At 40.5% G+C, this 12579-nt stretch overlaps 1 protein-coding gene across 1 annotated transcript in view; it reads left to right on the top strand.

Moving 5' to 3' along the window:
• ZMAT4 (zinc finger matrin-type 4) overlaps positions 1 to 12579 on the top strand; it is a 376943-nt gene that overhangs the window by 211411 nt on the left and 152953 nt on the right. Inside the window, exon 4 of the mRNA XM_015145228.3 lies at positions 1692 to 1848. Coding sequence (XP_015000714.2) covers positions 1692 to 1848 — 157 coding nt within the window. The remainder of the gene's footprint in view (positions 1 to 1691; positions 1849 to 12579) is intronic.

Genomic DNA, 12579 nt, shown 5'->3' with positions numbered 1-12579 from the left:
CTGCCCCTTCCCTCCAGGTCCATTTCATCTCCATAGTATTCCACACAGATGTAAAAGTATTCATAATTTTTTGTTTTTTTTTTCTCTGTGGAGAAAACTTAAAGCACTTTGGCTTTAAACTCTTAGCAAGAGTATTGCCAAAGGGCACAACCTCAGGGCTACTAGATTTCCTAGCAGGAGAGGACCCACTGGGAAAGCTCCTCCTCTCTCCAGTGGTCCTTTTCCACTCACTGACCACCTCCATCCCAGCACCAATGTTTGGAGTCTCTCCCTGAACTTCAGGTCAGCCTCCTGCTCCTGGGACACACACACCCCTCTTCCTTCCAAGGATGAAATGCTAATTATCAGAGATATTACAGACTAATGCCTTAAGGAGGAAGGAGTTCATTTCCAAACTACCACATAATTTGTAAGGCAACACTCTCTCTAGCAGTCTGGACATCTTATTACTCCGCAGATAAACTATGTAATTCCCTTCTTCCAGCCAGTGCCACCTTCATCCTCCTCACCATCCAATTGTAAATTGTACTCTCTGGGCTCACTAGGAATAAGAGAAGGGGCCATCGTGGGGCCATATACTCATTGCAGCTGGCTCTTTAGCAAAGAGATGCTTGGCTATTGCTGCACCCTTAAGGAACAGATTAACTTCTTATCTAAAAGTCTGTTCTACCCTCCGTTTCTAACTAAGCAGGAGGGGAAGCAATGGATTACTCTCCCCTTCATAAGTATAGGTAATTGATGACCTGCGCGCACAATAGCGGGTCACAGGCTCTGACCAAGGTTTTATTTTTTTCTGAATTATGGTTCATTTTCTTAAGCCTTACAAAGGAATAAAATTCCAGCTGGATTTAAGCATTTTGTGCAGCATTTAATGAATCACCTTTCCTGAAGAAAAGGAAAATTACACAAACTCTCCCAGAAAATCCAGCCAGCATAGTCATCATAGCTTTATGATACAGAATCGAGTTAATTATGAAAAACACTCAATTCCTTAAAGAAATCTTTAAAAATCTTGAACATCGTGGCCATGTATCCTGGTGAGGCTAAAATTGGTCAAAAGCAGAGCAGAATAATAAATGATAATTTCTGCTAAATAATTCAGGCTATCTGAACTCTGATATTTTACTGACTTTAATGAGTATAATGGGTCCAATTAGAGACTGCTTTCCTTTACTGTGCCAGACTCAATATGCTCTCTCTTAATTGTGGGCTCCGTTTTTATTTGGATAACTCATCTCCACAAATTTGTCCTGAAATCCCAGTATCTGGCGTTAATAGCTACTAACTAACTGTATGTCAAAGTCAGTCACTGAGTAAGTTTTGATCATGATTATCATGAAGAAAAAGAGATTGTACTGGGACCTGTCAGCAGGTGGGGGGGCTAGAGGAGGGATAGCATTAGGAGAAATACCTAATGTAGATGATGGGTTGATGGGTGCAGCAAACCACCATGGCACATGTATACCTATGTAACAAACCTGCACATTCTGCACATGTATCCCAGAACTGAAGGTATTAAAAAAAAATTAAAAAGAAGATGAGTAGAAAGCAAGGCAAAAAGAGAGAGAGAGAGAGAGATTGCAGAACAAAAACTAGATGTATCAATACACTAGTTAATCTGGGATAAGCCTCATTTGTAAAAGAATGGAATGGGTCTCTCTCAAACGTGGCCTTTCTTTCTCCCCACGCAGGGAAGTGATGCCGACATGGTGGATAAGAACAAGTGCTGCACACTCTGCAACATGTCATTCACTTCAGCGGTGGTGGCTGATTCCCATTATCAAGGCAAAATCCACGCCAAGAGGTTAAAACTCTTGCTAGGAGAGAAGACGCCATTAAAGACCACAGGTACGTGCAAGAATAGTGATCGCGGGGAGACCCTGAAAACCAAGTGCTGGCCTGTCATGCGGATCATGCTCCTCCTTCACAGGCAGTTTTCAGAACCAGAGCCTAATGGTAGATGTCACTCAAAGCCTTTAGGGTGGCTGAGCTCAGCAGACCTGGCTGTCGTAAGACCCCTAAATACCATTTCAGGTGCTCATTCTATCACCCTGGCTCCTTCTGATGAAGTATTGCAGCAGCTTGCATCTGCTGAAGAGCTGTGTGTATTCTGCAAGATGTTGTCTATCATGCCTAATGTGTATTACATAAGATGTGATATCTATTCTGTTTTCTAGATTCCGTCTGCAATTAGAGTGGATCATGCATGCTGTGTTATGTGTAATAGAGAGGTCCCCTACCAATGTCTGTATAATGCAGGACATCATCCCTTTTTTACCTTGGCAGGAGAGGGTGGGAGGAAAGGAAAGGAAAACTGTAATCTTTAAAACTACTTTAGTGTGCCAAGAACTGATTTTTTTTTTTTTTTTTTTTTTTTTTTCTGAGATTACATTCTCAGCATCTTTGCAGGGGACCCTGTGATTCATCTTGCAGGCGATCCTGTGATTCAAGCCTATTAACTTTCACAAGTAAAACCTGAAATATTGAAAACTGATTATTTGACCTTCTAGTTGCTTAACTAAAATAAATTCTTCGGCGGTCTATCACATCATGAAACTAAAATACTCTTATAATGTAATCAAGATAAACTATTTGGACAAGATTTATGTTGTGGCAGAAACGTGACCGAACAGGTTATAATCCAGAGAAGCTGGGGGCATATTTCATGGTGCCTACTCTTTCCACGCAATTAAAATTTAGCAGTACATTTTTTCTGCTGTCTAATGAATCATGCATAAACTGTAGGTGTAATTATTTTGTAAATGGTGTTTTGGAAACTGGAGAGAGTCTGAAACAATGCTTGGCTTTTATTCTTACCACTGTTTTTCTTAAGAAAAATGTACTCTTTTACCTAGAGAATCGCAAGGAATCATTTTACTATATTTTTCTAGTTAGTTTAAACAACATTGTTTTTTTAAAGGTGGCTTTGACATTCAGGCATAGGATGAGGTTGCAAAACACATGAAATCTGGAGACAAACTCTGTATGTTTGGGGGCACAGGTTGTGTATCAACCTTTGACAAGCAGCCAGTGAATTGAAACTCCTGATTCTTGCTCCCTTAAAGGTTGCATATTCCATCTTGTAACCTACTCCCCATCAAATCTCTTAAAATAGACATCTCAAAAAAAAGTCACTGGAAAATTTTTACCTGTTTTCCATGAATTAATAACCAGGCCATTTGTTCTCTCTGTTGAAGCAGAATATTTCTGTTAACTTAAATTTTGGAGGTAATGATGGAAGAGGAGAAGGTGTGTGTTTGCTTATCACATCAATTAGCAAATGGGAGAGTTATTCTTTCTGCAAAAAAAAAAAAAAAAAAGTCGGCACATGGTAAAACTAGTTTTTCATGAATTTAAATACAGTTTCAAGACAACAGAGCATCCAGCTGTTTTCCTGAATTCAAACACCCTCAGACCTGGGAAATGGAACTTGAGGGTAATTTGTTAGCCGTCATCAATATATTCCACAGGAAAAGGAAAAAACAAAGTGCAGCCTTTACTTGATGGCTTAGTCTTGGCTGTTCATGGGACTGGCTCAGCCCTCCCTGTTGCAGAAACCAGGTTGCTGGATAGGCAAGAAGGGAATGAATAGGGTGTGGTGCACCGAAAGCTATGGCTCAGGTTGGTCCTGACTTGTGCCAGTACCCCCTTCACACCCAGCTCATACCCCCTTCTGCAGTGTGCCCTCCCATCCATTCCACTCTGAAGCTGCTTTGAGCAGAAACGATCTTGGAAAGTGGCAGCACCAGACAGATGAGAGGGCCTAGGAAGCTAAACTGGCTCCTGGCTTGGGTTGGTGTCAACCCAACTGTTGGCGCGGAGCAGAGAAAGCAAGGCCTCCTACTAGAGGGAGCAAGTAGTCAGACATGAGGCAGATTGGTTAATAGGAGAAAAGACATGCAAATGTATGCAATATGTATACATAACAGCCTTCAGAATGAAGACCCAAATGCAGTAGAAATTGGCCATTTTTATGGTTACTTCAGCAAAGTAAGGGCAGCCATGTAGAAATATGATAGCACAAAAAGGGAATGATCTAACGCTGTTGGACAGAGTAGGGATACCCAGCAAGGCCTGTCTATCAAAAGTCTTTTTGGTCTCTCTGAGCAGCACTCCTAACTTCTGGGTGTGGGGCAGGACCCTCTCGGGAAAGGGGGTCTAATGTCCTACTCTCCAACACGGTTGATCAGATAATTTCTTTCTGGTCAGTTTTTACACAGAAAGGTGAGGGGAGTGAGGGGAAAATTAGAGTAATAGTTTTTAGGATTTTATGGCTGGCTTTGGGGAATAGGGGGTTATGGTTTCTATGACCTGCCTTGGAGAAGCAGGTTTCCAGGCTAGCCTTGGGGGAGAATGGAACAGGGAGACAGGAGGGTAGGAGAATGTCAGAGAAAAACCACTTCTGAAGCTGTTGCTCAGGCCTTCATTTTGAGATATTGTTTTCTGAGTCCCAACAGCAGGAGTAGTCTTTGTGGGGGTGTCCCCGGTTAAGGGTTGAAAGCCCGATAGGAAGATGGCACCAGCATCAGAGGCTCTGGGCCCAGGGAGCATGCAGATGAACCAACAGTGTGCTGGTGTTGGGAGAGCCTGGCAGACGGTAGCAAGGCCTGCTGCAGTCCTGGGTTCTAGGAAAGGATAGGCTGTGAAGACCGTGGCAGGACACCACCCTTTAATGCAAGCATGCTGGGCTGGAGACCACGCGTACGGAACGAAACAGCAACCTGAATTCTAGCCTTAGAGTATAAGGTAGAGGCTTCATCTCACGTTACTGCGAGTACAGGAGAAAGACCAGGGGGCAGTGGAAAAGCAAACCCACACTATGGCCTCCTGAACTATCAAGTACAGCTCCCTGAATGCAGTTCGGATGGCCATCCTCCCTCACTGCCTGCAGCCACACCCAGCAGCAGCTTCTGCAGGGCGTCACCTTCCACGTGGTGGCTGTCTTGTGCTCCTCTAGGAAATGCTCTGCCTAATTAACCAAGTTGGCTTGAAATTACTTCTAAACAAAAGGGAAAGAAAAAGAAGATAGAAAATCCAATCAACTGAATCAAGATGCAAGGGGACCATTCTGCTCAGGTATGCTGCCCCCACCCCTGTGAATAATAGGCTCTTGAACTGGGGTGATTTCTGTGTTGGAATAATAGAACTACAGCTCATTGCTTCTGCCAGCTACTTCGTCTGATGAGGGTGAGCAGCTGGGATCTGTGAATCCCTACCTTTCCACCCCATCAAGCTGCACTTTGATCAAGCATCTTCTGGGTCTCCTGCAGAATGAGTTGCAGCTTGAGTTGCCTTCTCCAGATGGGTGCATGTTTACTAGAATTTCTGAAATGCTTGGCAGAGCCGCTGGAATAACACTCATTCATTTGCATACTGTCTGTGGCTGCTTTTATGCAGCAATGGCAGAATTGAGTCGTTATAACAGGGATGATCCAGGCCACAAAGCCTAAAATATTTGCTCTGTGGTTCTTTACGTAAAAAGTTTGCTGACTCCTGATCTAGATACTGGATGATCTTGAGGAACATGCAACAAGGGGGCAATGGGTTTTTTTATACAGAAACTCACAACAGGTGCTAGTGTGAGTTTCTGTATAAAATGGAAGCAGTCTTCCAGGCTGTGCACCAGTCGGGACCTGGGGAGGTGCCTGGGATAGGGACTGAAGAAAAGGATGTGACTGAGAGCAGGCTCATACCTGTAATTCCAACACTCTGGGAGGCTGAGGCTGGAGGACTGCTTGAGCCCAGGAATTTGATACCAGCCTGGGCAACGTAGTGAGACTCTTTCTCTACAAAAAATTAAAAATTAGCCAGGCATAGTGGCACATGCCTGTAGTCCAAGCTCCTTGGGAGGCTGAGGTGGGAGGATCCATTTAGCCTGGGAGGTTGATGCTGCAGTGAGCTGAGGTTGCACCACTGCACTCCATCCTGGGTGACAAAGTGAAACCCTGTCTTAGGGAAAACAAGAAAAAAGACCCTAGTCACTGGGCTTAGGGCACACTTTAATCCAGTATGATCTCATTTTAGCTTAACTAGTTATAGTTGCAAAAAAAACCTATTTCCAAAAAAATGACATTCTGAGATTCTAGGGGGACGTGAATTTGAGGGGACATTAACCCAGTATACGAGCAAACTCCAGTTAACTGACGGCAACCGGCAAAGATCATAGGCCCTGATTCTGTGCCTGCCAGCTCGTGATTTTCCTCCCCCAACCTCTTTTTTTTTATGATAAATCCGTATCAGCAAGATCTCATTCAAAATCCTGAAGAAAACATCATTTAACTATTCTCTTTAGAAACTTACTTTTGAAGAAAATATGAATGAGAGAAAATCTGATGTACAGAAAAGAATCCTTAAACTATAGTTATTCTCCATTTTCCACCATTCATCAAAGTGATTTTTAAGATTATGCATAATCGGAATGGTTAGGTTCTATCCAGCATTAATAAGAATATTCATCTGCGTCTATAGCAGAGACTTTGCTTATCAGACACCCATTTGCTTTTTATCTTCCCCAGACTTGGAATTGATTGTGTGTTAAGACCTGGCTACAAGATGGAAGAGAGCCATTCAACTGCATTAGATTTTGCATGAACAAGAAATAAGCCTTTATTGTAATACTTTGTGGTTGTATGGTATTACGGGAGAGTCCTATCCTGGTGGCTACATTATCCCTTAAAGTTATTGTTTCAGTTGTGAGCTTTTATGAACACATCTATCATTCACAGTAAAAATGGATATGAGTGCAATCTTTCATATAGTTCCCAGACATCATTAGTTTAACAGGTAATGACATCAAATTTAGCAATAACCTTTCTTTCATTTTTGACCCTTCAGAGTTTGAAGTGGCCCTAGGGTTATGTGTGTCTTCACTAACAAGGCTGGATGGATAGAGAACCATTCTGAGGTGTGCTCTGCAGGGACCACAGTTATTACCACCTTTATTCATGACTGCACTTCTGGGCACATAGTAGGCATTTAATTAATACTTGTTGGATGTGTAAAAATTGGAAGCATATATTAAAATAATGACAGGCAGTTAAGTGTCTATAGTTTTCTTTTCAAATTTAGTTACCTTGGTTATTTAAATTTTAGTCAAATATGATGGTAAAAAATAGTGGTTTTCCAGTTTAACAGGAAGTTGTCATCCCTATCCACTTGCTTGATCTTACAAAACTCTTTTCTTTGTAAAATAGGTGCTACACAGAATACCAGAGGCCACAGAGAGAGGCTATGAAGTCAGACCCAGTTTTAAATTCTGCTTATATCCATGGGAACGTTCACAGGTGGTTTTAGCTCTTCAGCCCTCAATTTGTTATAAGTAAAGTGACAGAAACACATTACAGAATTATTATAGTAACGCAGAAGATATAAGTAAAATACTATAGGGTCTGCCACACAATTCAGTGTGGAATAGATATATTTTTGTATGTAAATACATGCAAGTGTACGCATACACACAACTGATCCTCATTATTTGAGGATTCTGTATTTATGAATCCACTATGATTTATTTGTAACTCCAAATTAATTCTCCTGGCACTTTTGGGGTTATTCCCAGACATGTGTGGAATTGTGAAAAATGTGAGTCATGCCAAGTACACATTCCCAACTAAGGTTGAACATGGTGACATTCTGGCTTCCTGTTTCCGCTGTCATTCTGTAAACAAGTCTCTCTCTCTCTCTCTCTCTTTTTGCAGTCTATGTAGTGTCACGTGTTTTGCACATTTTGTGCCTTCTGTTGGTGACTTTGCCATTTAAAATGTCCCCCAAGGGTAGTGCTGAAGGGCTAGCTAATGTTCCTAAGTACAAGAAGGCTGTGATGAACCTTACTGAGAAAATAAGCTTTGCTCAGACATGAGTTACAGTGCCATTGGTGGTGTGTTTAAAGTTAATGAACCAAACATTTATATTAAATCAGACATATTTAAGCAGAAACACACATACATCAAGGTTGTATCCTGACTGATCAAAATCTTGTAACCACAAGTTCCTAGGAACCTAACCCCAAATTTCTCCGGAGCAAATGTTCAGTATTTGCTATTTCAGTGTTCCTGGTAACTTTGTAAAACATAACTATCATGAATAACAAGAATAGACAACATTCATAGCAAAAGTACTTTCTATTCATTACATTTATATAAAATAAGTTTCAAAAAGTCTGTTTATTTCTCAACAATTAAATAAGAATATATAATATTTAAAAGATTCTGGGTGTGGTAAAACTATACCTAGTTGAATAGACTGAATCTAGCTTAATAATGGAATCAGTAATTATAACTGATAATTGTAATTGTAAAGTTATTATACAGATACAACACATGCATTGTTTGATTTAATCTTCATAAAAAGCATGATGTTTACAGTATTACTGTATCCGATTTACTGAGGAGGAAACTGAGACCCTGCAGGCTGAGTAACTTGCCTGATGTTATACTGTAAGACACAGAATTGCAAGTCAAACTGACCTTTTTTTCATTTTCAGCAATACATAATGTTTCATAAAGTGATTTACTGATATTTGCTCATCTACTGAATAGAATATTTCAAAATCCAAGACTCTCATTAAGTGGATTGGTAGCAACAAAGACAGATATTTATACACTTTAAATCAAGTATTTCTTATTTGCAGGAACAGTAAACAATGTAAGAAAAGGAACAGATAAGCAATGATCTCATTCATTGCATGTGTCGTAAGTGTGTTTATTGTATATTCCTCTTCTAAAATCTTGTTGGTTCTCTTCTTTTTTTCCTTATTTCTTGTTGAAAATTAGAGAGACAGAGCTTCAGAACTTTTACATAAATTTCCATGCCAGACAGAGAATTGCTTATTTAAGTTCTCTGTTGAATAAGTAAAGATCAGGGTATTCTAGATCTGCTTGAAAGTTACATAAATTCAAATTTTGAATAATATATTCACTCTAGGTTCAATCAGCACCTCATATCTGCATATAAGATTTTATACACCATAGCAGTTCTTTCATCTGAATCAGGTTATTTGGTTTGTGTGGCATAATCTGTCTGGATGCTTGTTTTAATAGATGCAAAGAATAGTTTGTCAAACAGGCAGATCTTAATAGTGGTGCATCTTCTTTTAAATTAGGAAAGCTGGCATGTTCTGAGGCATCATCTCTAGATCAGTGCATTTGTTCCAGTGATGTTTTTGGCTTTCCTAAGTGTATAAATGTAAGTAATAGATTCACAGAATTGCAGAGCTGGAAGGGGCTTAGTGATCGTTATTTTAGCCATCTCAGATACCTTGTGAGAAAACTAAAGCCCAGAGGGGTGAAATCATTTACCCAAGGTGATACAAGTGGCTGACAGCAAAGACACTGCTCTTGCAGTAATGCTGCCCTAGTGTCACTGACAGGAGAAACCATGCCAGTTAGTCCATGCCTATCCTACAGTGAGTAAGATTTAAATCCATTAGCAGTGTGAGGTAAGCTGAATTCTTTTGGCCATAATTTTTCTGCACTGGGTCATAGCAAGCTTGAGGCAATGATTAGATCAAGACTGCTGCGGTTTTTGTTTTATAGTTGATGGCTAATGAAACAAGAGATCAATGATTGGATAAAACTAAAGATTTTAACAAGGAGCCTACTGCCTAGGTGATTTTCACAAATCCTTTTCAATACCATAAACTCGCTTTTCTCTTTTGAGTGATCACATACTGGTATAAGACAGCTTATTATCTCGGCAGCTTTTATGATGTGGTTATACCTTTATTTCAGAAAATATTCTCTGACGTACTTTTATAAAGGAAAATAGTAGAACAATAAAATAATCAATTTCCTGTGTGTACTCTGAATCTGTCAATAGCAGACATGGTCAGGACTTGAAATTCATACACAAAATGCATTACTATTCAGAAAAAACTACAAGCAAAAGATTTTCTGGCAACAACTCCTGAATCATCTATTAAAGATAAGAACCCTAAAAGTGTCTAGTCTATGAAATTGAGAAGACACTCATAAAGTAAGCATCACACCTGAAATAATGGATAGTAAATGTCCCAATCTGTATTATCATTCTTTGAAATATCCCCACATTTTAAACATCAGCCTCAAAATTCTTGCTTAATGCTCAGTTTGGTTTCTTTAAGAATCAGATGTGATGGGTAGAAATTACTGCATGGCGTTTGAGTGCGATTAATATAACATTTTAAAATATTTTCTAAATTCATGTAAATTACTTCTGTTCTCTGACCCTGAAGGTTGATAAGAAGACTGGCCCCAGCCATTCACTGGGGTACCCTCTCCCTCTTTAACGCCACTCAAAGGGCTCAGAGAAGTCTTGACATATGGACTCTGGCTACTTTATGATCTCACCCAGGATACTGTTGTGTTCTCAGCCTCCACAGGCTGGAGATCCAGCCCTGGGGCTCCCTCAGAAGTGTATTTTAATCATCTGTTTTCTTCACTGGCCAAGTCTCCTCTGTTCCAACCTAGGCCACGGAAAAGAAGACCAAGGCCCCATGGGAGGCATTCCTAGGGAGGTCCCACTACCATGGACACACTGTTTTTAAGCTGCTCAGATCTCTATCAACAGTTACAACTCCCTTTTTTTCCTAGTCCCCAAGAAGTCGATTACTTTCCTGACACCAGGCATACTCCTCTCTGGCATTCAGATCCCTTTGCCTCTCAGACAACTCAACACAAATCCATTTGCTCATTCTCTCCCACAGGTGGGGAAAACCAGACTTCAGGGCCTAGCTACCATTTTGGAATGGAATGCAAAAATTCCTCTCATTTTAATGAAGTGAGCCCATAAGAAAATAATTTCTAATTTCTCAATAGGCTACTCTGCTATGTAAATTGTCACATGACACAGACACCTAGCATGTTCACTTACTGAAAACAGAAATATGAAATTTAATGTATTTTCCTCACTTTGCCAGCCTTCAGAGAAGTTGTTTCTTTTGTGCAGGATTTCCTGCTAAGTGATTTTCTTCAATTGTTTGTTGAGCACTCAGTAGTTTACGGTTCTAATTGTAAATCCACCTAAGGTTTATAAGTATATTTTGGCCATCTCGAGGTACCATGAATTGCAAATGGGAGATTAAAGAGGCCCAACCAAGTTTATTTTATTTCATTTTATTTTTATTTTTATTTTTATCTTTTTGAGACAGAGTCTTGCCCTGTCACCCAGTCTGGAGTGCAGTGGTGCGATCTCAGTTCACTGCAACCTCCGCCTCCCAGGTTCAAGCAATCTCCTGCCTCAACCTCCCAAGCAGCTGGGATTACCAGGTGTGTGCCAATACATCCAGCTATTTTTTTGTATTTTTAGTAGAGATGGGGTTTCACCATGTTGGCCAGGCTGGTCTTGAACTCCTGACCTTGTGATCCACCTGCTTCGGCCTCCCAAAGTGCTGGGATTACAGGCATGAGCCACCGCCCCTGGCCTATTTTATTTTATTAAATTTGTTGTTGTTGCTCAGTTGCATTGAAGGACTAAGCAACGAAGATTTTGCAACTCTTTTTGGAGGCAGCAATTTTTCCTGGTAGTGGTACTGGCTGAATACATGATCTGGGCATTCTGAGTGCGATCCTCAAGACTTAGAAATCAGTAAGTCTTTGGAAGCCAGGGGTCCTCAGTCATCTGAAGGAAGGATTGCTGCTGCTCTTCTGTCACTTGTTGAGATCACTTAACTGAGAAGCAGGAGATGGGTGGAAGGCCTACCCGTGAATTCTTGCTGTGATTATTTCTTGATTAGCGCAGACTGCTAATCATTAGCAGCTTCGTTTTGCATTTCACTCTGCAGAGCAGATGAAATCTTAATACCTGGCCCTTTCATTTTCAGTTAGCAAAACTAATATATCAAGAATGCTGATGAGAAGGTGAAGGAAGGATTCACTGTGGTATATGTGGTAAATGAACATTTAGTCCATCCTTTTTGATACAAAGGGAGGTTTTATTTGTAGTCAAAGTAAGTCAGAGAGAAAGAGGTCCATACATCTGATGAATCCTGATGATTTAATATTCAAATATCGTGCTTTTCTTTAAACAAAATGTTTCATCCGTAGTTCCATGATTCCAAGATTCCAAGAATCCAATTCATGAACCTAGAAGTTCATGAATCTTGAATTACCAACATGTTTTCTGTTTCCAGTAAGATTCTATTTAACTCTTTCTCATTGTCTGGTATGCTTTACCCAATATTTCCCCCTCCCCTATCAGGTATTAATAATCCTTAATTCTACTAACCTCCCAGAACCACCCTCTCTGGGACAGTCAGCATGCCTTCACATCAGGGACCAGCTCCCTTAAGTTCCCTCTTTTCTTGTTTCAAAGCTGTTTTCAGCAGCTTTGGGAAACAGCTGGCCATCAGTCCAAATTCTGTCACCTTCTGTGTGTCTCAAGTATCATTAAGTTACTCTTCAGAGCCCCGTCTTCTGGCTAAGTAAATCCACATCCTTTATCCTGCATCATACACTTTTCTTCCTCATATCATCTCTCTGGCTCTTATATATACTTTCTATTATTCTGTAAAACTTCCTGGATGACTTTGAAGGAATCTCTGCTGGCGTGTCAGCAAACTTACGACCAGCTACAGGAACATGCCACCACCATTGCACTAGCTTT

Source organism: Macaca mulatta, chromosome 8 (genome assembly GCF_049350105.2).
Source record: "Macaca mulatta isolate MMU2019108-1 chromosome 8, T2T-MMU8v2.0, whole genome shotgun sequence".
Lineage (NCBI taxonomy): Eukaryota > Metazoa > Chordata > Mammalia > Primates > Cercopithecidae > Macaca > Macaca mulatta.
The sequence above is the reverse complement of the archived record's forward strand: the minus strand, read 5'-3'. Positions and strand labels throughout refer to the sequence as shown.